Source organism: Callorhinchus milii, unplaced genomic scaffold (genome assembly GCF_018977255.1).
Source record: "Callorhinchus milii isolate IMCB2004 unplaced genomic scaffold, IMCB_Cmil_1.0 Scaffold17, whole genome shotgun sequence".
NCBI lineage: Eukaryota > Metazoa > Chordata > Chondrichthyes > Chimaeriformes > Callorhinchidae > Callorhinchus > Callorhinchus milii.
Genome location: NW_024704758.1, coordinates 4,527,654 through 4,555,338, shown reverse-complemented (window position 1 = coordinate 4,555,338; position 27,685 = coordinate 4,527,654). Strand labels below are relative to the sequence as shown.

At 43.1% G+C, this 27,685-nt stretch overlaps 1 protein-coding gene across 1 annotated transcript in view; it reads left to right on the top strand.

The window, feature by feature from the left end:
- syt7a (synaptotagmin VIIa) overlaps window positions 1–27,685 on the top strand; it is a 232,515-nt gene that overhangs the window by 175,708 nt on the left and 29,122 nt on the right. Inside the window, exons 4-6 of the mRNA XM_042341383.1 lie at window positions 4,446–4,577; window positions 5,369–5,572; window positions 13,657–14,010. Of these exons, the coding sequence (XP_042197317.1) occupies window positions 4,446–4,577; window positions 5,369–5,572; window positions 13,657–14,010 (690 nt within the window). The remainder of the gene's footprint in view (window positions 1–4,445; window positions 4,578–5,368; window positions 5,573–13,656; window positions 14,011–27,685) is intronic.

The following is a 27,685-nucleotide window of genomic DNA, read 5'->3' as shown; positions in this document are numbered from 1 at the left end:
TTTATAAACTGCGAACGTACAGATCTACTTTCAAATGTAACTGTGTGCTGCAAATTGGGCATTGGATAAAAAGTTGCCCAGTTGCCCATTCAGTTTATCATAGACTGTTACAGCACAGAACAGATCATTCGGTCCATCATTTGTATCTAAAGGGCCATTTCAGCCCACTGTCTTGCTTGCTCTCCACTCCCTTTAATATTCCTATCAACTCCTCTGCTACAATTGTGAGCATGCAACACAGCAAGTCTACATAACACAGATACCAGAGTACAAACTGAACCATTAGCATATACAGTCAGTGAGATTACAGCCCATGTATTCCCTCATGGGTTGTGTAGTGATTGTGCTCTTGAAGCAAATCTAATTATCTCCAATAATCATAAGGAGCTTTGTGTTGAGGCACAAGACCTCTGTTTCCATAGTTACCAGGACTTTCTTCTTTGCTATTGACTAACAAAGATTTGTACTTCAGTTATTCTGTCCTGTCGGTCCAAAGAGTCATTGGCAATGGATGGCTCTGTTACCTATAATTAATCTCTCAGTCCCATTCTGTGCACTGTATGGGTGTGCTGTGTGGACACTTGGTTTGGTTTCTGTCTGGGTGCTTGTTTGTTTCAGGCATGTCTCAACACTTTGAAGGCATCAATTGACGATACCGAACTTTGCTTCCAATTAACCGTATTAGGAGAGGGTGAAGATTCTATATAGAACAGGCGTGTCTTTTTGAAAAGGCAAAGGGCATTTCTTGAACATTGATTGGTGCCTTATATTCCAGGATTGGGACCTAGGTTGTGCGTGCCTTGCAGCCAAACAAAGGGACTTGTCTTTATTCAACACAATGGATTTTTTCCGGAACAACACTGGGGTACATTTGGCTTTGGAAAAAACCCAATAAACCAATAAAGTAGAACCCAACTCACCTCCAAGCCATGACCAATAGCTTACTTTCCTTCCAGCCATGATGCCATCCAACCCATCTCCCAGCTTGGATGATACATATCTTGTCTTCCGATGATGGTTTCTGATGTATATCTCGCCTTTTGCCCAACAGATACTGTTGGAAGTGACCACCAATCTACACTTTTAGACAATGCTTATTGATGAGTTAATCTTATGTTGCTGGATTCCGTACATCCAGTGCACTGATCTCTGCAACAATCGGCATCCATAGAGTTGCCATGAATAGATTCTTATTCTTGGTTTGTGTGTAACAAGAGCTCAAGTTACAGAAGAGCGTATATTAACTTGTCAAAATATATCACCAGAAACCCTAAGTACGAGATTCCCTAATATGCCTGAAATATTTCTGGTAATCCTTGAAATAAGCACACTCATTTGGCACGGAAATGATTTTGACCTGAGAATAAGTACTGTAATATCAAGATCAATGGATAACGTTAGAGCAGAATAGAAATGCCATTGAGGATACAGCGCAGCTAAGGAGGCCGCTGCTGGTTTATGTTGAGAGCAGAAAGGTAACAGCTGATTAAGAATTCTTTTTAAGCAAGGTCACCTACATTTACTTCATTTGCGGAAAGAAATCAATGCTTTCTCTTTCTTTCACGCTCTGTCGCTGCCGAATGGTTTCTGTGCAGCTCTCAAAGTGAGCATCACATAGAGAGAGGGGTTACTTACTGGGTAGAGGAGAGATAACACAACATGTTTAAAAAGAATTACTGGTGATTTGGTGCACTGTAAGGCACGTTCGCTTGAGAGGCGTTTGCTAACTTGCTGCCCTATCTTTGCAAACTCTACAAGATGACCTCAATCATTGTTAACAATGAATCCAGTGAAGCTAGCTCAGGAACTAATACTTACTGATATTTACACCTGCTACATAGCAAATGATCATCTCTCGGAGCTCCTCTCTAGGCCAAGGGAAACTGCTGCTGGCAAGAGGTTGACTTTTTGTTTTTATTATTGACTGTTAACTCTGGAGTATATCACAGGCGTAAGAGCAACAACTGAAAGCAAACATTGCAACTTGATGTTTCTTCGTATTGACATGGGTATTGAGGTACAATTGGGAGTCTCTACATTGGTTTGGCTGTGAGTATCTTTACCTAACAAGCGCAAGCACTGACCTCGGCACAGAAAGAAGTCATTTGGCCCGTTTAATTCACGCTGATATCACCTCCTCCACTAGAGCCAGCCACTCTAAACCCAGTTCCTTACAATTTCATGTGCCCTTTTACATTGTTCTTCAAATGGATTCCCCATTTCTTTTTAAACATAAAATCCTATAAAAGTTGGCAGTCATCCAAAGCGTGTCCCTTCATCTGGAACTCATTTTCAACAAAACACTTTGCCTGCTGCCTCTCTCTATCTTTCCGCCTTCAAACAAGATGCACATTTTCTCTCTTTGATCTTCCCTTTTGTCAACTTGTTTGAACTTAATATGCCCCAGTTTCACTGCTCTATTAGCCAAGCTCTTTGCTTACCTGAAAGACCCTGTAATCAATGTAAGTTGTCGTTGATGTTCCTGTATCTCAGAAGGAATTTACGTTTTCACTCGGGTTTTCAATCTAGCTCATACTGGTATCAAAGTCTCTCATCTAACTGTATCTGACCTGGGATTGTGGATGGGCTGTGTAGCGGGATGTTCATTCATTTATTCTGTACCTACTCTGTACTGTTCCTTACCTGGGAATGCTGGATGGGACAGTGTAGGGAAAGGTGTACCCTCAATCTAACTTTCAGGCTGGAACAGTGAAAGTGCTGACAGAGACGGCAGAAAAACTACTCCCAACAACAACACTGGTTGATTGATGAGCACATAAATCATTGAAAAACTGTAAAACATGGTAAAAAGTTTTCACCATGTACAGGATATATTCTGTGTTTTGTCAGTTCTGTGAGAGATGATCTCGCTCTCTCTCTCAGTCGGAATTCAGTTGAGGAATATAAAAGAGAGAATTTTTTTATTTCAAAAAAACTTAAAAATCAGACAATATTCATTCCAATCCTGTATGTTCCTGTGTAATCTTCTGGGTGAAAAAAAAATCTGTTAGCCTCCCCTTAACTGTTCCGTGAAAACTTTTCTCAGATATGACGTCTCTTCAGCCAACTTCTATCTGGATTCTTGAGCCAATAGGTTTCTGATTTCAGTGCAAAAACTCAGCAGAGTCCAAGGTGGAACCACAGTGAGTGACAAGGCTGTGAGGTTGGAGAAACACAAGGCTGTGAGGTTGGAAAGTTGCCACCTGAGCTAAATTTGGAACATCCTGTGGTAAGCAAATGCTGTCTGTCATCCTCAAAAGGTTAAAGCCAGTCCCCACCTTTCACAGACATCCTATTTGGCCTTACATGCACTGTCATAAATTGTGATTAAAGGATATTATGATTTATGATAAATTCACTGAAAGCATCGGAGGAATTAACAGGACTTCTGCCACTAGTTTTATCTGGAAAGCAAGCCTTGTGTAAAAACCGTGTTTCTGAGCTCAGTGATTATGGTTGGAGATGTGGTCTAACAGTACGTGTGTAGTCGCCCTCTCTCTCTCAGAGTCAGGCTCACTCTCTCATCCTCAAGCACAATTCTTTTTGATTCAGGCACTTCATAATAAGTGTGATGATAGACTCAATTAATTAGGGCGCTCAGATCGTACTCGTTGACTGCAGCAGATGGTCTTTCAAGTTTGAAACTTACTGGAAAGTAATGAGTGTCGCTGCACTGCTTGACTTATCAGTTAGATCAAAAGATGTTTTAATCGAGCCCTTTGAAAAAAAGATCAACAGAAGTGATGTTTATAAGCACGCAATGGAAGATTCTCATTATGATTTGTTAAACCAGCTGAGTAGTGCGATACACTATGGGTAGATGTTGCTTCCCTTCCAACGCTCAGCTCTCTAGCTGGCACCCATCGTGGGCGGGGGGGTGGGGAATAGGGGGGATGTTTGCATAGCACAATGCTTAATACAAAGATTGTAAAATGTGCCGTGATTGGAAGCACCGCCATACATCGCACTTCCAATTGGTATTGATGTTAGGTCAACCCTGAGCTTTGTCGAGAAGCTATCTGTTGATGTATCTAACTTTCCTTTGCCTTCTGTCTAACAAACTCTTAACTCTTTCCCCATCCGCACCATCCCCCAACACCCCCCCCCCCCCCCCCCCCCCCCACCCCATATGTTTGAGCTGTGTATCCAATTACCTTAATTAACACAGTTGTTTTCTCCTAAAGCCAAATTTTAGAGCAAAGTCAGGATTTAAGTCTCCCAAAGATAGAGGCACTGGCGCTATTACACTGTTGATCCCCATCCAACCCATTGAGTGATGATAACCTGCTTCCTCTGCCAGGCATCCTTTCAGCACTCAGCTGCCAAGTGCTTCAGTGATATGAGAGACACGATCCGGAACATCACGGGACTTAACCAGCATTTCTTCATATTTCAGCTTTTGTTGTGTTTCCTTCTTTTTCTTTTCTCTCTCTCTGCTGCTCTAGTGATCTTGACAGAGACTTTTGGAATAACAATGACAGCACAGTGCACCAGAAATGGAGTTCCTACCCTCCAAAGGAGTTCATTCTAAATATTTCGCCTTATGCACCATATGGTGACCCACGGCTTTCACTCAAGTGAGTTTCTTTCAATGGCTTGGTTGTTATATAGTGAGAATGTAACCCTCCTTACCTACCTGTCCACCCAGTTCCACTCCCAGACTCTTTCCTTCAACAATCCTGTCCCTCCCACACCCCACACCCACCCTATGGATGATGACTGCATGGAAACGAACAACCCTGCTGATCATGTACTGCCCTGAGATCTGAAATTCCACATAGTCTTAGCCTATCAGTCCATTGTATCCTAAAAGTTATGATCGCCCCCCGCCTCCCAAATTGTGGAAATTTCTTATATTCACCCTTCAGTTTGGAAATAGCTTAGAACAAAGCTGGCTTCCAAATCGAGACTGAATTTAAGAATTTTCATACAGTTCTGTGCCACCTCAAATTAAGACAAAATGGTCGGCCTTCCAGGCTAAGAGTGAGGGGAATTTCAGGGCTCAGGTGTGGACAGCTGAAACCCTCCCTTGATGTGATGTGTTAAGCTTTGTATACAAGTTGTTTGCTCCGTTGCTCTACATGCTCGAACTAAGTAAACATGGGTGCATATGCGTTGTAGTTGTCTGGTAATGCTGGTATTGGTAAGGTTTCTCTTAAGAGTTAATGTTGAACCCCCCAACCCCACCCTCCACCTCACAATCCACTCCACATTCCTCCCCTCCTCTGTTGTCTTTTTTTCCCTGAGCTTTTGAAGAATGGGTCTGTGTAGGTATGTGCTATCGAGTTGTAGCGGCAGAGCTACTCTACACCATTCTTCACTGAGGGCTGACTCTCTCTCTGTCCACTCTGCTTCCTGTCCGTCTCAGCGGCACTCTCATGTCGGGTAACAAAGCTCCATTACACGAAAAAGACTTACGCTCAGCCGAGAAGCAAGCCCGCAGCAACAGCGTGAAGAGCAGCGGATCTTCCAACAGTAATCGGGTTGAAGCTGCCAATGGCAAGGCAGGGAAAGGTGGGCGCTGGCATACAGTCCAGACTCTCCTAGCATCGGGCAAGCTCAACCAAGCTAAGTGAGTTTCACGTGGATAGCTAATTACTTACTGAGTCTGTGCCGGATCACACAAATCTTCTGACCTTAAAATTGTCTTGTACGGAAATTGGCATTGGTATGGTAGGTCTCCCATTTTGCAGCTCCCTTCAGAGCTGTGAATTGTGTCAGTCGGCCATCACATTATACACGTCCCCACCTGTTGAAATTCACATTTTGTTGAAATGTGTTCCATGCATTTTGGTTTAAATTAATTCACTGAGTCACACACATCCCACGCCACCGAAAGGTGTTTTGTCAATGTCTTGTTGATCAGTTGTGGACGTCCATAACAAAGTTTAAAGCTAATTTTCTCTCTGCCATAAAGTCCAAAAGTAATTGGAGGGGGAGGGGTGCGGAGGCCATTAAACACGTAGACAATTATGTAGTGAAAGAGATTGCGGGTGGAGACTGTCCTCAGCTTGGCTTTATCCAGTCTTCTGGAGTCTGATGATTCTTCATCAAGCTCTGTTCAACCAATAAATATAGTAATAATAATAATAATAATCCTTGCATTTGCTTTTGCACATTATCGTATCTCCGAGGCGTCTTAAAGCGATTCACAGAATATACTATGTTTTGTGGGTGAAACCGGCAGCCAATGTGTTTATTAATATCCCCAAAACAGTTGTGGATTGAGTGACCAATTATTATTTGGGGGGGACATCTTCAAAAATCTTGTTAGTATGGGGGATTATAAAGCACCTTACACCAAGTCACTTGTAAGTGGAATATCTATTGCCAAAATCATGCGTGGTGAGTTCAATGCTTCATTTTTGGTAGGTTCCTCTGAGTCAGAAAGTGGACACCAAACCAGGTTGGGATGTAATAAATCAAGTATAGGGACTATTGACACAATTCTTAGTTATCTACTCATGTTCAACTTCACACAGGATAAACCCCATTCGGTGTATCAATAATTTACGTCAACTCCTCAAAAAAGCAAAAAAAAACATGAATTGAATATCAATTTAGAAATGCTGGATTTTATTTATAACTAACTTGAATTTGGCCCCCTTAGGTTCACAGATGTCTGTCCTTTAGAACTAAAATGATGGACTCCACACACAGATGGACAAAATATCTTTCTATTCATTCATAAAGTACTTTCTGCACCATGCCATGACCATGAGCTTGTACAGAGGGACAAACAACATGTCCCTTTGGATAAGACCAGTCCGTGACCGACTTAATACGTTGTCCTCAGTGACAGCTGAAGGTCTGCGTCTAGATGCAGAATACCAGAGGTAAGTGTTGTCCTTGTGAACGTGCAGGCAGTCAATTGCTGGGTATATGCCCCTGTTTACTCTAGGTGGTTTAATGGTGGTATGTGCTATTTATTCCCTGGAGGTGCAATGGTAGGTCCTGCACCCATTTTTCCTGCTAGTCTGGTCGTGGGTGTTCTGTTTGCCTGCTGGTGTAATGATGCAACTTGAATTTCCCTGCTGGTGTCATGGTGTGTGCTGTGTTGTCCCTGCTGGTATGACAGTGGGTGTTTCAATTCCCTGCTGGTTTCAGTGATGTGTCTTGAATTTCCGTGCTGGTGTGATGGTACGTATTGTGTTGGTTTCCTTGCTGCAATAGAAGTGGGTGTTGCATTAATCTTGCTGCTGGTGTAATTAATGGTGGATGTTGGTGTTGAAATTTCCTGCTGGGTTTAATGGTATGTGTTGTGTTTTTCTGCTGGTGCAGTAGTGAGTGGGTGTGGCAATAATCTTGCTGCTGGTGCAATGATCAGTGCTGTATTGCAGTTCTGTTGCTGAGATAAATATTGGTCGTTGTGGTTCCCTGCTATCGTAATGGTAGATGTTGCTTTGGTTTCCCTGCTGGTGTAATGTTAGGCATGCAGCCATTGATCCTGCTGGTCTAATGGTGAGTATACATCCGTTTCTCTTCATTCTCTGTTAACAGTATGTGACCTTGAGCTTTGTTGATCTGTGGGAGCTGGTGGGTAAATGTACGTTAGTGCTTTCTACTGCAGTTCTGGAGCTCTGGAGAGAATTATGTGAAACCCTGTTATTCAAATAGTTTTTAAGGATTAAAGATTGGTGCAATGGAAACTCAAAAGCCCAAACACATGCCCTGATTCCACAGTCAATATTATACATGCTGAGTATGTGCAATAATCTCTTGTTTAGTTCATAATCCCTCTTTATATCACAGGTATAATCTGTCAGAAGTCTGGAAATAATCATCTGCTAGCTTTTGTATGTTACAGCAGGATAGGATCTGTGGCCTTAAATTTTCTTTTCACACTGTAATCAATGTCTTCTGACATCACCGATAACAATTACTGGCCTCGCTGTGTGTTCCCACACAGAACTGCAAATAGCTTTTCAATACATATCTGCCAGTTCTTTCCCAACAATGTAATAAAATCAATGGGCAACACGAGGATAGATGAGGCTGCCCCCAGGTGGAACTGGTCTAATTTGGAGTTTTTCTTAACAGCTAAGAAATCAGCAGATTCCCCCATTGCATTCATCGTGCTGAAGAAATGTATTATCGAATTTCTGAAACCATTATTGAATCAATTCAGCACATTCGATATTCCAGAAATTCGTTAACTCCCAGATTTCTTATTTAGGAATCTGTTAAGGAATATCACAGATTAAGTCCCCACGTGTGTTTCACCATCACTGAGGTATAAGAGCTTCCTGACTCGTTGCTTAGATCTTAATAATAATAATAATAATAATAATCCTTGCATTTGATACAGCACTTTTCACGTCGGGAGGACGTCCCAAAGTGGTTCACAGAACACAATGTAAAGTGAATTGACTGTATATTTGTGGGCGAACGCGGCAGCCAATTGCGCACAGCAATGTCCCACAAACAGTCATGGATTGAAAATGACCAATTTATTATTGTTTTTGGTTTTGGAGGGATTATTATTAGGCATATGGAGTACAGAAACTTGCCCAAGGTTTCGCCTTGCCTGGAATTGAAGTCAGGTCTCTCACTTGCAAAGCGAGTGCTCTAACCACTGAGCTGCAGGACTCCACAACGTAATCTTGCCGTAATGGTTAATGCATTTCACACCAGACTTCACTGATATTGACAAACCTCAGGGAAGGGCAAAGAACTAGAGTGCAGGACACAACCAAAGGTGAGAAGAGTGAAAGAAACAGAAACAAGTAGTAGTTAGGTGGTCATGCGCTTGGGTTTAAAGGCTGCTGACTATTGGATATCGTATCAGTAAAGTGGAGATGTCAGGAGCTCCAGGGAGCTGAGGGGCTCAAAGAAAATGAGACAGATTATGGATGATTTAATTTCAGCTTCTAATATTAACTACTCACACTCATACCTCCTGCTCACATTCATGGCTATGCCTCTTCTGCTCATTCTTGCACTCGCAGCCATGTCTCCTAGTCACATGCACGTGTTAGAAAGGGTATACAGACATAGGAAAAATATACAGGGAAAAATTCCCAGCAAGCGTTGCATGCACCGTCTTTGGCAATGTTGGCCACGTATGGAATTGTCACCTATAACTGCGAATCACCTTCAGGGCTGCGCTTAATGCTCACTGAACATATTTCATCAAAACTGTTTCAATGGAACATTAAAATGTTGAAAGGGCAGAGATCTTCAATGACAATCATAACGTATCCAAACAATTTGCTATTACAACAGACTACAGCAAGTAATGTAAAAATAGTCACTTCATTTAGGCAGAGGAATTGACTGTGAGAACCGGGGTCAGCTGCCTTCATCTCTCCGACCTACTATCCCCCTACTTACTGCCTGTACCTTCCGTTCCTCTGGCTCCGGTCTGCTCCACATCCCCCGCCTCAACCGCCCTACCATCGGTGGTCGGGCCTTCAGCCTCTCAACTCCTCGGCTCTGGAACTCTATCCCCCCAGTACCTTCGCCGCTTCCTCCCTTTCCTCCTTCAAGGCCGGTCTCAAGACCTTTCTCTTTGACCGAGCCTTCAGCTCCCCTCTCGACTCTCTACCCACTCCTCGCTCCCTCCCTTCCCTCCCCTCACCCTGACCATTTCCCCCCTTCTCGGGTCCTGACCCAACTGTACAGCGCCTTGGGACGTCCTCCCGACGTGAAAGGCGCTCTATAAATGGAATCTTGTTGTTGTTGTTGCTATTTCATTTGCTCTGTCTACTTCATTTGTTTGGCTGATGTATCTGGTCTGTGCTCCCGTTGAATGTCTCCCAATAACTACTGGTAAGACTCTGGTAGAACTCTGGCTTCCACACACCTGTATCTTTTTAACATTTGGGCTCAATATTCGTCTTGGACTGAAATATTCCACAATCAAATTGAGAAGCAACGGGTTGGATGTGCGGAACAGGAGTAACGTCCGAGTGATGATAATAGGCCACGTCTGGGTAGGAGTGGGCGACTTGCACATTATACTGTTTCACTTTGATACCAAGGTATCACCACAGTCAACACGTTGGGACAAAAAATATTCAATCAGGCTCAATCACCGGCTGATTATACTGTTCATTACAGATATACAATTGCTGGTGATCAATACATTGTATTACAGATATACACTGACCAGCATTCAATACACTGTGTTATAATTATACACTGACTGGGGATCAATACACTGTGTTATAATTATACACCTACTGATGATCAATACACTGTATTGCAGATGTACACTAACTGGGGATCCACAGTTTTGAATGTTGAATTGAAATTTGCGTCACTTGGCTTTTTTTTACAATTCTCTTAAGGTTTATATCTTAGGCATAAACATCCTTGTACAATTCAAAGTATCTCAGTCAGGTTGCCTCTATTGTTACAATCGGGCAATGTGTTACAAACAATGCAATCGCAGTAATCAGTGTGATGGATGAAAAGGGTTCTTTTAATATGAATGCTGAAGCTTTAATCGATGTGCTGGAGTCAACCAGGAGTCTGTTGCGAGTTTGTGGGAACCTGATATAGGGGCCTTTACGTTGTAAATGCAATACTGACGTGTTCCATGTTTCAGCCCATTGTTGCTGCACTTGTACAGAAGCTCTGGTGTGGTCTATCTGTGTCCAATGTGCTTGATATTTCTGTTCCATGTTTGGTAGTGTAAGGTCAGTGTGTCATGGCAGCGTTAAGGTGCTGTCTGCTCTAATGCAATCCGCGCTCTGTGTGGTATGACCAGCTTCATGTCGTCTGTCGTGTTTTGTCGGCACCAAGTTACGGTCTGCATGTTTACAGCAATCTGATGTCAATCCGGCTTCAAAGTCTCTCTATCTAGGGGGCTGGTAATTCAGTCCAGTCCAAGCCTCAGCAACCAGAATGCAATCAGAACCAAACCAAGGTGCTGTTGTTGTTAATTACTGCCTGACTTCCCAGCCAACAAGTCAACCTGTAGCTCAAAGAGAGATATATATAGGCCGGCAGAATTGAAGTTCAGTGACTCTCTCTCACATCCCGCCTCCCACCCCTTCACCCTCTTAGTTCATGTCTGCTGGTGTAACGCACGCCATGTGTTTTTGTTGTTCTGGGTGTCTGATACATGCGGAAACTCATCCCCATGCTTACGAGTATGCAAACCAAACTCAGAATTCCATGCATCACACCTACACATGGAAATCAAGAGATAGATTGTTGGAATGGAATGCGCACTCTCTCCCTGGAGGAATGCATCCTCCTACTTACCTAATTACAGAGAGTATTAGGCAAAGGTTGGCAGGAGTCCAGGCTTGGGGACCCCAGAGTGTGCGTTGCCATGTGTAGAGGATGTAGATTCTGCTGTGCACTGTGGAACATTTAAAATTGACTTGGAAAACTGAATGATTTCTGCTCTGATTTGGAACGAGCAACATTGTCCCACATTGTGGATGTAGTTTGCGTGCCTGCCTTGTCCTTTGCTTTGGGTCTGAATTTACTGTATATCAGCACTTCCATCAAAACTGAGGTATTTGAGATCAAAGCCTGTCTCAAAACATACCTATTTGACCGCACCTTCGGTCATTTTTATCCTTTCCCACCCCCTTCGGGTCCTACTCCCAGTTCGGGTGCCCAGTCAGCAGTGTCAAAGCGATTTGAGCAGTCTTCCCGACTTGAAAGGTGCTGTGTCAATGTATTTTGTATTGTGTATCAAGTGCTCTGATACATTCTGGCAGCCGGTGATGCATGTTGCTTAATCCTCTTACACTTCCGAAGCCCAAATTTCCAGCATTTAAGATAATTTTGTCTTAACCTCTAAGGTCACACAGAATAGTGGAAAATTAAATTAATTCTTAAACAGGATGCCTGTTCGTTCATAGAGAGAAAACGGCTTCCAGATCGAGGCTGACTTTCAGAATTTTCCACAATTCCGAGTGAATCGTCTCACAGGCTGAGAGGAGGCTAGAATTTCGGAAACATGGCTGCAGGGCCGTGGATGGCATTCCCAGTAGGCACTCACTCACTCCAGGGAAACCCGCCAGGGAAACCCGCCGCAGCCAAACTGGAACGATCACCCCTTCTGACTGTCTGTATTACAGAGATGTGTTTTCAAGATTGCAGTGATATGCAGATGGTCGTTTAAACAGCTCAATCTTTAGCTCTTTACATTTCTACCACTGAACTCTGCATCTATACAGTATTACACCCAGGGATTCCCTTTCAGGGCGCCAATTATTCTTTGTTTACAGGTGTAAAAAGTGTCCAAAATGGGAATTTTTGGTACAACAGGAGTTCGGGCACAGCACTGTATTAAATGCTTTACTGTCAGTCTCAGGCAGTAATCCAAAGCTTCTTCGAGGAAATCGTTTCCCATCTCCTGCAGGATTTGGGAGGGTGGGTAGAGAGCAAACAAACAAACAAAGCATTCGCTCCTCCTGCCAAAGGCAATGACGCACTGTAATGGGTAGGAACACAACTGGCATCTGGATAATTAGTGTGAATGAATGCACAGCAGTGATGGGTAAGACATCCCCGAAGGAAGTTCTCTCTCCCTGGTTGTTTGAGGTCCTTGTGTAGGGTTTACTTAGTACAGTCCTGCTGCAGGACGACTTGAACAAATGGTTTCAGACTTGAACCTTGTCTTTTAACGATGTCCTCCACAGGCCATAAAGAAAACGAATGGATCGATAACTTTTTAACGTCCGAGTAAACTAATAGAGGACCAAAGGTCAAACTCCACCTGGAAAACGATGGGATCATTAACGTTTTTTTCTCTTCCATTCCTAATCTGCTGGTAGCTTCTCTTCTGTATAGCCACCCACAGAAGATCTGTAAGGTTACACCAACAACAGCTTGAGTGCAAGCCTCAATGCTCTGGAATGTCTCCCTGTATTTGGTCTGGTGAATATGCTCAACTCCCTCACCCGCCCTCTCAGCATCTTTGTAAGGTGTTTTGGGACGTTAGCTAATGTTGGAAACATATGGCTACTGCCCCCACCCCTCTCCCCTCCCCCCCTCCCCCCACCACACACACACACATCTTACCATTTCCAAAATTAATATCCAGGTGATATTGCTGATAGAGGACAATACAGAGTTAGGGCAGAGGTGTACACTTACGCGAAAAAAAAATGTTTGGTGCATTGTTTTCCATTGTCATCCTTGTGTGTGTGTGTGTGTTGTGTGCGTGTGTGCGTGCAAGTCTTGCCTATTAACCGGGTGGACCTCTGTAGATGCAAGTGCCTTTGCTTTCTCTTTCTCCTCCCTCCCTCTCCAACCACCCACCTCTTCACCCTTCCATTAGCTTGGTGCTGATGCTGGTTCCGCACACTGTTACACGTAAGGGTTTGAGGGACGGACGAGGGAGGGGGGGTGGGGGTGATGCTTTCTCGGTGCTGTAGCTCTTTCATTCCAAGTGTAGCTCTGCCTCTCCTGAGTTCCAGCAATCTGTGCCTGCCACGGGCTGAGAAGAAGCCAGATCAAATTAAGCCGCCACTTGGAGTTGATCATAGTCCAATTTTCTGTCAGTGATGTGTTAACGGATTCCAAACTAACTACCACAGTGCTGAATTTTCATTGCAGGAGACACTCTCTAACTCTGCTTTGCTTTTGTTTTCTCCTGTACTCTTCCTTTCTCTCCTCTCTCCCCCTCTCTCTGTCTCTCTCTCTCTCTGTCTTGTGTGTTCCCTTGTGCCTTGCTGGTTCCATTAGCTTGGACGACCCCTCCCTCTCAGCAGCCTCCACACTGGAACACATATCTGTGCCGGTGGGCGAACAGCAGCCGAAATGCCCGCGACCTCGGACGCTGCAAAGGCAGCAAAGCCTTCAGCAGCCGCTGCAGCAGCCCAGAGCGGCTCACAGCCAACCCACCACCAGCCAGAGTCTCGGGCAGCTTCAGCAGTCAACCTCCGGCAGCCGGTCTCCCTACCGGGGACAACCCAGGCAGAGCGCGACTGCGGGCTCCCGCTATCGCACTGCCGGAGGCCGGAGCCGCTCCAACCCCGGGAGCTGGGATTACGTGATGGGACAGCTTCGTAACCGAGGGTTAGATATGAAGTCCTTTCTGTAAGTCTCTCTTCTTTCTCTTTTCCCATCTTCTCAACACAGAGTTCCACCTTCTCCTACCTACCTAACCTACCTACTTACCTTCCTTCCTACCAACCTCCCACCCTGCCTCCCTACCTGCCTACCTACCTCCCGGAGGAAAAAAAAATGTCTGTAGTTTATTTTGACAGCACCTATTAGGGATGTGGGAACCTTCATCTGATTCTCAACGCGGAGCTTTGCTTTTTTTTCCCCCTCAAAAAAAAAGAAATAACATTCTTGACTCGTAACAAAATGACTTGACTTTCTCATTGGAAGAAAAAGCGACTTGCAAAAAAACATAAAACAACAACAAAAGGCAAAAAGGAATTCCGCAGGAAAAAAACAAACCGAATCGGTTAGGGTTTTGTGCTCTGGATTTCACAGGACTATTTCACAAGTGGATCAGATTCTTAAGAGTATTTGGTCACAAATCCCAAAGGAGCTGGAGGAGAGAGGGAGAGAGTGAGAGAGAGAGAGCGATAAACACACAACACACTCATGCTTGGAATGCTGCTTACACTTTCGGAAGTTGAAAGTAATTATAATTGTTATGATTATTTTGTGGAAGGGCATTGGGGTTGGGAGAGATATGAAAAGGCGAGCTTTGTAACACATTTAATGAGGATCTTACCTGTGATGGGCTCCCAGTGAATGCTGTCAGCCTTGGTCATTGAGAGTGTTGGGACAGAAAGTCACCATATACAGGGCATCTGTGTGCTGTATTGTTGAAGAACTCCATTGCCTTCACGTGTGTCTACCAATCTCATCATTGTTTTGGAGACAGACGTGGGGTGGGGGGGGGGAACCACAACAATGCAGAGCAACAGATCTTTTCAGTCAAACTTCCCGAGTCCTGATCTTTGAATTATTTTCTCTCCTTCTTCCTCCTGCGCACACCCACCACCCCACGCACCACCACCTCCTCTCCCCCCGCCCCCCCCCCCACCCACTCAGCACCCCCCCAAAAAAAAAAAGAAAAGTACAAGAGCCTGGATTGAACACCAGTGGAATTTTGAACCGTTGGTGCATGATTTTGCTGCACGAGATTTGTGACGTTCGGAGCGGGACTTATCAGTGACGGGGTTAAGCCTTCACTTAAAAAAGCGATGTTTAGTTAAAGCGCCCGGTGCTCTGGAGAAGTCGAGCTCTGGCTGCTCCCAAGCAGTTGGTCAGCTAGTGTTGTGTCAAATGCATCTTTCGTCGCGATCCGCTGTGCCACCAAAACGAAAGTGAAGCAGGCTCCAGTGATGTAATGTGTGCGCATGATATCATGCGGTTTGAAGCGTGCGTCACTCGTGACCCCCTCCCCTCTGACGCACTATTCCTCCACCAGGTACCCGCTTCTGCGCACAGCTGTGCAACATCTGCTGAGCAGCCCAACGGGATAATAAGTTGGAGCAGGGGCGGAACCCAGGTGACCTCGGCGGCGAAACCCCCAAAGGCTGAAAAAAATACATTGAGTGCTAGTTACATTTTCAGAAGTTGAAAAGGAAGGAGACATTTGACACAGCGCTAGTGTTAACTCTGTCAGACTAATGTTCCTCACTCTCAGTAACTGCTGAGGCAGGTAGGTATGTGTTTCACAGTGTCATACTGTTCTTCTGAACCCGCCCTCCATACAGGGATTTGATGAGCTGTTGAACAGTATTTGTCCCCAAGTATCTATACACTACACTGGTGTATTTCAGAGAAATTCAGCAATGGTCTTGGTTCTGTGCACCTCTAATAGGCTTTGTATGTCGCAGCACAGTCTAATTAAGCCAGAACAAATTAATTAGTGGTAACTTGGGCCGTAACTAATACAAAATGCAGGTGGAGTTTCATTATTTGTTTTGTAAAGTTCGTTTCGTTCCCAATCTCTCAGCTGCCTCTGGTCTGGTATTCCCATCAGGACCTTTGGTTTTCATGGAGCAGAAAAGGACCTCAAGAGTAACATTCACAGTTACACCCAAAGAGACTTGTGTGAACCTATTTGAACCAAGTGTTGGGGTAAAGTTGTCAAGTATCTTGTACAGTACTGTATGTATTCATGGGGCTCAAAAGTCACAAATTAATTTAGTCTGGCATTCAGGAAACTGGGTTCTAAAGGCAGATGGCGTTTAAATTGTTGACACCACGTGGCGAGGGTTCAGTCGTGACACGAAGCAAGAATCCGTCCGTGGGAGATTAGTGATTGGGGAGCCATTGGTGGAAATTCCAAGAGTCCAAGATTTTAGCAGGTCTCGATCTGTTGTTACTCGTGCTCCAGCACTAGACTTCCCACAAGTGCTCCCGTGTTTCATAGAATAGCAGGGATATAATGAGCCATACAATTACAGACGGTGACTTTCTGACCAGAAGTTACTCATAAAACATGGAACCTTTTAAACTGCAAATGTGAAGCCTCTGAGATTCAGCCCTCCCTTTTGCAACAGCATTCAGAATGTCTTGAAATACAACATACAACAAGCTGAAGGAAAAGTATCTTATTATCTGCTGCCACCATGGCTCCAACTAAGAGAGGATACTGGAGAGAGATTGCTATGTAAAGCCTAGTTACCAACTGTAGGAATCAGTCGGGGCAGATTGTTGAGTGCAGATCAGACATTATGCAGTATGTGTTCAAATGTTCATTATTTTATAACAGGGGTGTTAGATCCTAAAACAAGCGAGCGATGTGCACTGGTGAATTGTAACTGTAATGCTCCTCGACTCCCTTGTCACACTCAGTCGGGAACAAATTACTTAACGGAAATTCTTTCTACTGATGATGTGTTGTAATCAACCCAGAACCTCTTTCTTCAGTGTTTTGCGAGGTATAATTTTACATCCTAACACCTCGGTTTACACATCCACAAAGCAATACTGAACTGAAACAAACCATATAAAATGTGCAATATCAAGTGGGCACGCTTGCTATTTTGGTTACAATCTAAGCTTTGAAGTTTCTCATCGTCTAGGCCTTAAGATGTTATCTTAAAATTTAAGATTTTGCAATCTTAATTCGGAAGATGGCTGCATGCAGGATTTTAAATAAGATTTCCACAAAACTGGCTGTCGATTTAAGAATAAACTTGAATTATCAGAATTTTGCACAATAATAGCCTTAATGGCTATTTCGGACGATTCCAGTCAGTCTGATTGATTGGTGTCGGATAGTGAAGCAAGCAGCCACTCTCTCCTGTTTGTAGAAGGCTGTTCCCTGGTATCTGAAATGGCTCCAGTACGTTCATTCCGTGCATTAGTCTGGAGTCGACAACATTTAGGCCAATATTTGGTCGAGCGTATCATGAGCTCGCTCTGCCCGTTGGGAAATCATAAAAAAAACATTCCATTCTCCACAGCCGCCTCGCTGAGGCAATTCAGTGCTAATCTATGCCAAATTAAGGGATGGTTTGTTCAAACATCAATCAGGGACTCTGGGGTTAGTATCCTAATGTAGCTGCAGAGACAAGAATTTCATCCAGTCAATTTGGGCTGGATTTGAACCCAGAAGGGGAATGTAGCACACTTTTCCCATTCACTCTCATTCTATTTCCCCGAACCGATGAGTAGGATTGAACAGAAAGCCGCTAGGGATACAATCAACACTCTGGTTACAACGAATTGAATGATGGAGGTAGTTCATTTGCTCATTTAACTTCGGGTGTCAATAATCAAAGCTTATTGCCAACACAAAAAACTGACTTAAATCATCTATATAGAATTAAAGCTGTGTGTTCATGTTAAACAAAAACTGATATTGATTTCAGGGTTCACTTCACGGATATAAAGTGCACAAGCTGCCCTCTGTCCCAATATGTAGACTGAACCTCTCACTCCCAATTAATAGTGTTGAGTACTCTCCAACCTGGCCTATACTTACATGACAACTTGCACTCGTATAGCGCCCTCCACGCAGGGTAGTGTCTCAGAGCGCTTATCTCCTCTTCCCTCTCCCACCCTCCCAAAACACAGTGAGGGTATGAGGTGGAGGGATATTGGAAGGGATGTTCCCTAGATTTCTGATCAGTATAGGAGCCTGTTAACAAATTAGCTTCTACTTATTTTTAACCATTGGCCAAAACCATTGTCTTTTCAGCAAGTATCTGTTTTTTACTAAACCGAGTATCCAAATGATACTTTTAATGTTCTTTCTCTTCCCCACCCCCCACCCGCCCACACACTCACACATCACAAAAACCCAAAAGCTATACTAAAAATCAACTTGAGCCATCTTCATGAGAAAGTGAACCCTTTAATGGTTTGTTCAGAGATAGTAAGGCGGGTGGAGCAGCCCACAATAATAATAATAATCCTTGCATTTGGTATAGAGCTTTTCACCTCTTCTAGACGTCTCAAAGCGCTTCACAGAATAGACTGTGATGCGAATAGACTGTATATTTGTGGGCGAAACGCAGAGGCCAATTGCGCATAGCAGTGTCCCACAAACAGTCATGGAATGAAGTGACAAATTTATTATTGTTTTTTTTCTTGAGGGATTGTTATTAGGCGTGTGGAGTAAGGAAACTTGCTCAAGGTTTCACCCTGCCGGGAATCAAATCCAGGTCTCTTGCTTGCAAAGCGAGTGCTCTAACCACTGAGCTACAGGACTCCACCAACCAATGTAAATAGAATCTTTGGCTCTATGCTCAGAGGAATCAAGTATAAAAATATGGAAGCAATGCTACATTTGTAATACTATGTACAGTTCTGGTTACCATACTCCAGGAAAGATATTGTATCATTGAGGAAGGTACAGTGTAGATTTACAAAGATGTTATCAGTGATACAACTATCAAGAAAGATTGGAGACTTGGAGCTTTTCTTTCTCGAGATGAGACAATTGAAATGACAGAGGTGTTAAAGATTATGAAAGGTTTTGATAAGATGGGAGATAATTGGATGTTTCCACTTTTTGTCAATCAAAAATGAGGCGGTAGAAATATGATAGCCAGCAAGTTGGAGAAATATAATAGCCAGTTTGGCGGAATGGCCTGTTTCCATGCTGTGCCCTTCTGCGTAATTCAATTACCAGGAAGCAAATCACACTTGAATGTGTGAAAATTGGAATGCGCTCTGCTTTCCTTCTTGACTCAAAAACAAATGTGCAAGATGCTTCTTTTTTTTGCTCCCATTTATAGCTATTGTGAAAAGAAAAGGTGAAATCATTTCTGCTGGAATAGAGAATACTGACAGAAGGTCTAATGGAGGCTTTTGAAGAAAAAAAATGGTTCCATTGATTGATGAGTCCATATCAATTGTGGATCATTACTAGGAATGGAAAGGTGGAGGGAGGTTAAACGATTTCTTTGCAAGGCACATTATAGAATGCAGAATGTCTCATCACAGATCAATGAAGAAGCTGAGTCTGTGAAACAACAGCTTGCTTTATATAGTAGGATGATGTCGCACAGAGATTTACAGAAAGGTGTTGGACACTGAGCAGAGAGGAGAGGGGAGGAGGGAAGTTACTGTAAGGCACAGTGGAGGAGGTAGGTTTCTAAGAGGCTGTTAAAGACACAGTGAGGGTGTGAGGCAGAGGGATTTAGGAAGGGAATTCCTGAGGTTGGGGCATCATGGCTGAAGGCTTGTTCACCGATGATGGGCAGAGCGGCAAGGAATGCACATCAGACCTGAGTTTGCCGAATGGAGCAGTTGAGCAGGACAGTGAAGCAGGAGAAGGCCACACGTAGACAGGGACCTGGAGTGAATTGTAGGTGAGAGTGAGAAGTTTGAAGTTGATCCTCTGGGAGATAACAATAATAATAATCCTTGCATTTGACATAGAGCCTTATCACGTCTTTGAGACGTCTCAAAGCGCTTCGCAGAATATACTGTAAAGTGAATTGACTGTATATTTTGTGGGCGAAACGGGATGGGAAGAAGGTGGAGTCAGGCGAGGACAGGATGGTGGATGAATACAATTTAGTGTTGGCAAGGATGTGGGCAGCTGTCGGGATTATGTTAGCAAACTCAGCAGCCAGATTGCACCAACCACATCCCATAAAGAACAAAGACACAAGCCGTCAGCCGAGGTTTAAAATCTGCTATCTGAATGTTACAGTTCTGCAGTATTTCAATAAAAAAGGGGGAACTGAGATGAGAATAATCTGGGGAAGGACTGGAGAAAAGGCTGCAACACAACAACAACAACAAGATTCCATTTATAAACCGCCTTTCACGTCAGGAGGACGTCCCAAGGCGCTGCACAGTTGGGTCAGGACCCGAGCAGGGGGAAATGGTCAGGGTGAGGGGAGGGAAGGGAGGGAGCGAGGAGGGGGGAAATGGTCAGGGTGAGGGGAGAGAAGGGAGGGAGCGAGGAGGGGGAAGAGAGTCGAGAGGGGAGCTGAAGGCTCGGTCAAAGAGAAAGACTGGAGACTGGAGAGCGATGGTTTACCATAGATAGGAGTGAGCGGTAGAACTTATGAGCACTTGCCATCTTATTGTAGACCTGAGTAAATGGCTCATATCACTTTAAGCTGCACTGAACCCACTATGTGCTCTGATTACACAATCTGATCAAATCTGTCTTCATTTTTTTTAACTTAAAAGTTTCAATTTTTTTTTACTGTTTTTTTGTTGACTTTGGGGTCAGTCTTAATCAGCCTGGACGTAAGAGACACACAAATCGATATGTGTTGTCGTGTGAGACGGGCCGAAAACCAGCAAAAGAAGAGGAAATAAACATGAATTAAAACGGCTTAAATAAAAGCCAAATAAATAAATATTTTCCAACTCATGTGCATTGCAAAAAGGTAGCGGCCAGGTGATTAAAACTTAAACCAGCGTTATCCAAATGGGTTCGGTTTAGAAAATGTATTAGATATTCAGGGATGTCCCATTGATAATTGTCCCATCAATATCCCATTGATTCCTGCTTTGTACGGAATGGAGTTTTACAAGTCTGAGAAGTCTTAGATTTGATCTCTAACATCAGATGAGTATTTAATCCCGCGCTTCATTCAAACTGTTGATCATTGGCCATTGACACAACCATCTCCCATCCCCCCCTTCTCCCCCCCACCACCACAATCACCACCACAGCCTATCTGAGGACAAGATGGGGCTCAGCCAGAGCCTGTAGCTGCGTCTTAAGATCACACACCTTTTCACCTGTGAGAAGACCTTGATCACTCTCATGACTGAAGAGCCCTAGCTTGTGCTATCATTGTTCGTAGCTCATTCCTCTAATAGCTGTGCAGAACCGTGGACAATTCTTAACCCCAGTCTTTATTCATTTGCAAACTGTTTTTCTGAAGTTCTTAAAAAGAAACCGGATTTCAAATCAACACTGGATTTGAGAATTTCTTTACAATTTGGGCCATCTTCCAATTTCTGGAGTTCTTGGCTGACGGGCTGAAACAGGCTCTCAGCACAGGGTCGCTGAACTCCTTCTGCACTCACTTATTAAGTCAAGTAAATGTTTCTGCATGTGAAGATTTCCAGAGCAGCATCTTGTCTGTAAATTAGACAGCAAAGAGGTGGTAGAGGATAAGTTTTGAGAGGCAAGTGATTTATAACAAGTCGCAGATGTTCCCAATTCTTGAGACTTGTGTCATTTATTACCATGCTGAAATAATGTCAATTAAAATGGTTTGAGTGGAGGCTGAAAATAGAATCTATTATTGTGAATATTTTTATGTTGCTGGGCGCTGATTAAAGCTCCTGCTGTCACTCTCACCTCTACGCGAGCTTGTGCTTTTATAGGTCCCCTTCATGTTACACGGCTCGGAACTCACACCATCTGCAAGTCACATGCTAGCCCCCAGACTGTTAATTTAAACCAAAAATAATGTGATAATTGAGGACAAAACCCAATGTGAAATGAATTAACCTTTCCAAATCCAATATTTTGCATGCTATCTGGTGACTGTCTTAGCCCGAAAGACCATTTTGCCTTGACATTTTATGAATGCGCAGATATCTTACTTTCTATTTTAATTTTGGAGTCAGTTTTCTCTGGTTCTTAAAAGGTCCTTAGTGGAGTCCTGTAGAGTAGTGGTTAATGCGCTTGCTTTGCAAGTGAGAGGATCCGGGTGCGATTCCTTTAGTAAGTTTCCTAACTCCAAACACCTCTGTTTTTGTAGCAGTAAGTAGGAACAAGGTTGTTGGTCGATTGCCAATTGCTTTCCAGGGATAAACCCCCCCCCCCCTAAAAAAATAATAAAAATGTGGTCACTTAATCCACAACTGTTTGTGGGACATCGCTTTGCAATGGCTGCCGCATTTCATCCACAAAAAACAGTCAATTCACTTTACAGTATATTCTGTGAAGTGCTTTGAGACGTGATAAGGCATTACACCAAATGTAAGGTTATTATTAAAATAACCCGCTTCCAGGTTAAGCCCGAATTGAACAATTTTCTGCAGTTCTACTTGATCCTATATTTTAAGGTAAAATGGACTTACAGACTGTTGACCAGATGGAATTTCAGGGCTCTAGGATTTTTTTTTAATGATAAGATATTTGGATTTCTGGGCAGAGGGAACTCAGCTTCAGAGAGTGCCATGGTTCATCATATTCAGCTCTAGTTTGGCCAAATAACCAATTTCTGTGCCGTATTATTCTATGTAAAAACAGTAACTTCACTCGTAAAGCGCTTTTTACATAGACTGAATTGTCTCAAAAGGCTTCACTAACACAATGAGAATCATTGAGCAGGAAGGAATTTAAGGGCATTGACCAAAAGCATGTTCAAAGATGTACGTTTCTGAGAGGGTTTGGAAGGCAGGGAGAGAAGGCACAAAGCAAACGGATATTGGGGGCGAATTTCAGAGAGCGGAAGCATAGTGACTGACAACTTAGTGGTGATGTTCAGATGGACAGGATGAGTAACAAGCAGAATACCAGAGTCATAACAGCGGAGGGTATTGATGGGAGAATAGGGCTGGAGGTAATCACAAAAACAAGAAGGATTGAGTTTATAGATGTAAAAGGGATGTTCAAACAGTTTAGTCTGGAATAGCTTGTGTCAATTTGAGCTTCTCAAAATAAAACAATTGATTTGCAACACAATAGATTGTAATGTTTCCATCAAAATCCCACCCCACCCCCCAACCCACCCACCACCATCCTCTATGACTTATTTTTGTTGTAAAAACCAGATTGTTCCAGCCAACACAGTAGTTTGGAGAATTTGGCCCCTCTTTATTGGCCTTTGTGATGAAAGAGGTGAAGATAATGAGAATCGGTTCTTGGCTTAAATGGATTGCAAATACTGTCGCTACAGCATTCATCACCTCCAATGTTCTGGACAGTATTACCAGGCTGATCAATTAGGAGGTGCTGTCGATAGGAATGTTTAAGAGGTAGATGGATGGATACTTAGGGAAGTAAAGATATTAATTGGTTACGGGGTAAGGCAGAGAAATGGAAGACCTAGTTGCTCTTCCTGTGAAAATCACAGTGATGAGCGAAACTTACTCAGCTTGCGAAGCATGCTGTTTTGAACATGGCAATTTTTATTATATATTCTGTATATTTTTGCCACTCTTCTGCAATCTCGCACTTTGTGCTAAATACGACTGTGCCGGGTGATGGTATATTTACTTGCACTCACGCTGCATAAATAGTTTGTTATAAATGAAAGAACGAATTTGCCTTTTTATAACACCTCATCACTTCAAATCATCTCAAAGCGCTTTATAGCAATTACTGCCAACTGAAGGGACTGCTTGTTGCTAGATAAATGCATTAGTAGGTTTACCAATGAGGTCCTGCAAATAGCAATGCATGATAACGACCGATTCATCTGAAGTTATTGAGAAAGGTGGAAGGAGAGGGCAGGCAGTGGGTTAGAAATCTGTCTTTTGACGTGTGTTCGAACACAGCCCAGACTGAGCATTTCCTCTCTGCCAGCTGTAGGCTTCAGGCAATGAAGTTCCTGCCCCACAACTCGCTCACTCAGGCAGCTCACAGAGACGGCTAGAATTGGCAGTGGGAAAAGTTTGGAATGTTAGAGTAAGATGTCCTCTTCTCAGGTTAGGGATAGCCACAGCGATGGACCAGAGTGAAGTCAGCCTTTTTGTTTAACATTGAGAAACGCGGGCATCAAGAGTGTGGACCAAAACAAGGCTGGAGAGAATGGTGAGGAGACAAGGGAAATTAGTAAACAAAAGGCAAAATACTGCAGATGCTGGAAATCTGAAATAAAACACACAGCAGGTCGGAAAGCATCTATGGAGAGAGGAAATTGAGTTAACATTTCAGATTGATGACCTTTTAATCAGAATTTGCAGAATGAAGAAGGTAGGCAGGGAAATTATTAAATTCAAGAACAAGTTTTAAAGACAAATGTGGAATTGCAGATTAAAACTAAAGTGGGATGCGAGGATCAGCCCTGATCCTTACATTGTTGCTCAGCTGCTAATACAGGAAATCTCGCATTAGTCATATCAGTTGGGATCATTCATTTAGTGTGATTTATGCAAAGTATGAGTCATGTCAAACTTGCATAGAATATAAATTCTTGAACGGAGCTTGGGCAGATGTACGACTTAGGCGATTATACGATTTATACAGATTAGACTTATGCGAGTTTATAATAATAATAATAGTTTCACTGTATTTCACACCCATTTATGTACCTCCGTGAGAATACTAAAATCAAGAACTCGATTCTTTTGAGATTCACCATAATATGAGCTGTAGCAGTTTCTCCTGCCAAAGATTTGTGGGCAAAACCAATTGAATGGTACATATGCCCGCAGACTGTCTGTGAAAACTGATGTGAAAAATGATTTGAAATATTTTTTCTTAACTTGCCCTCAAATGAGGTGAGTGACTTAACACAAGCCTAACCGTTGGTTGCAAGATTTCTTCGGTCTCCATCAAGCGCCGGAAACTGATCTCCACAAATCTTTGTAGTTACCTAGGAATTAGCAGTCTCCTTGCATTGCAAGCCACAACCCCATGATAAATGACTGCGTAGATGATTAACCTGTAATCCTCGTAATAAACATAATGTTCTGCTAAAAAATTTCCACTGTAATTTGCATGCAAAGTACTATAATGGTACACATGACCGCCTGTGGAGCTATTTCTGAGGAACATTATTTGAGTGGTTTGATAATACAGTGATTGGCCAACTTACTGCACGTGCTTGGATCATCTTCATTTAAATACACAAGCAGTTCCCTTATGGATGGTCTATTGGCTGTGTGCCTCGATTGTTACATAAATAACAGATTGCCTTGGATAAAGCGTGCCTGGTGAGACCTATTTGGTATGTATTAATACTAAGATAAGGAGCGTGGATGCAGAAGGAACAGATAACGGGGAGGTTCATGAAAAGAGATCAGAGACAAACTATTAGTGAAAGGATCAGGGACATGGTCTTGATTTGTGNAAAAAAAACACAGAACTTTTCAGTAAAGGGATGCAGAGTTGGGAACAGTGGGCTGTGCTGATTTGATCGTTTCTAGGAATCAGTAGGATCTCACACGCGTTCCGCACAGCGGAACCTAAAGTACTGTTTTTGACGGGTTAGTTGAGGAATGGGATAAGGTAGGCTGTGTAGAGCAGCAGATGGAAAGTGAATGATTTTTGGCTCTGGTTTCTGTCTGTCACTGGGTAGAATAAGATCACACTTAAAGAAAAACCTAACCCCCACTTTGATCTGTGCCCTGATTGCTCCACCCACAATGAAGTGGTTGTTCCATCATTTGCTACTGCTGTTATTACTGTCTCTGGATTGAGATAGAAACTAAATGTTGTTCTTAAAAACTGAGGTTGTTGCATACACAACAGTTTTCATCGCTTAAATTGACCTCAGGTACTTCCAAATGCCAGGAGTCCCAAACGAGATGAATTTCAAAGTATCTCAATCGATCCTGATGGAGCCAATTCCAATTCTGCAATGATTAAGAGCTTCGACCTTGGGCTCTCTGGCGAACCATTGGCAACGAACCGCAAATTAAAAGGCAGGCTTCTGTGCTAAACATATGCTGATCGGAACTCAATTGAGTATGCCAAAACCTATTTTGTCACAAGCCCTTAGCGATCATCAGAGAGCACCATTATTCCACATTCCCTGGGCTGGAGTTCAGTCCTTTATTCTTAAAATGAAAGTGAAGTGTTCTGACCCGCCGCAGATCCCAGTGGCCCAAGGAAAGTGATGGAAACTGTCCAATTTATTCAGAGCTCTGTTTCGTTCTCTCAACTCACCGGAATTTAAATTTGTGGTTTCAAATCTTAAGCACCTTTTGAATTAAATTTATGTATAGGTTCCATAGACGTCCTGTTTGAGATGAGACATTGTCAGTGTCACTGGCATGAATTTTACCAGGGCTGTAATCCATGTGTTTAGAGGGAAGCTGCTCAACGTGGTGTTAAAGAGATAAGCGAGTGACCACACTCACTGGTTTCTCAAAGGAAACATTGCGTTGCTACACTTACCTTACTAGATTGTGCTAGTCAGAAGATTAAACCTTTCCAGTAAATTCAATTAATCAGCCACAAGGTTTTATAGAGGAATGGAAGTTGTCATACAGAAGATTAATGATTCTCTGCTCATAATTCACCAGAGTCTTGAATTTAAGACAGAATACCAGACAGCAGAGAGATCATGCATATTTAATGTCTCTTTAGGATAGATTGTTTTTGAACTTAGGATCAGAGTGCGACATGGAAGACATACGACTGTAGCATTAAAAAAAAACACAATCGCAAAATGTGATTGTATTGCTCTTACCTCGCAACTGAAAAAGTAGTGCCAATGATTGCAGTCAGCCTGCAAGGGGCAGGTACCTGGCTCATACTCTCTCACCCAGTTTGGTGCTGACTTAAACTAACAAATGTTAAATATATGCAAGACCTGCATTCTCTAAAAATCACTGCATTAATAACTTTACACTTGTTACAGATGCCGCAGGCAGCCCTACTGTCCCACTTTAATTGCATTTGTTGGCCTTGATTTATCTCCCAATTTTTTTTCCAATTTCATATCCGCCTCCGAGCCTCTGGCTCCTAAAGGCCGGGCGATGTATCCTCGGATGTCGGTGGCCTCTGATACCCCATCCAGGTAGCTGTTAAAATAATAATAATCCTTGCATTTGATATAGCGCCTTATCACTTTGTTGAGGTGTCTCAAAGCGCTTCACAGAATATACTGTAAAGTGAATTGACTGTATATTTTGTGGGCTAAACACCCAAGCCAATTGTGCACGGCAGCGTCCCACAAACTGTTGTGGACTGAGTGACCAGCAAATACGATATCAGGACAGTCAATGAGGATAGACTATAAATGTTGGTCCTGTTTTCAATAGAACACAAGATAAGATGCGTTTTAGTAGATTTCTTCAAAATTCTGAAAAAGTTTCGAGAGGATAACTAGTGAATGATTACTCCCACTGGTTGGTAAATCAGTAATGGTGGGGGAGAAGGGTGGGGGGGGTGGTTGGGATTTGAGTGAGTGGCACGAGCACAGCCACCATGGGCCAAATGGTCTCCTGCTGTGCTGTCTAAGTTACGTTTTCTCACCAATATGAGGCTTAGCCATTGAGTTCACAAGCTAACTCCCATTCAGAGAAGAACTGCATCATCCACTGCACTCCAGTATCCTCTACTTATTCAGCAAACCTTAAGGGATCAGTGCCTAGATATAGTCTCCACTGAGCTCCAAAAGGGAAAGTTTGTTTGTCTTTGATGTTACAAAAGGAGCTGAGCCTATGTGTTGATGTCTCTCAGCTGTCC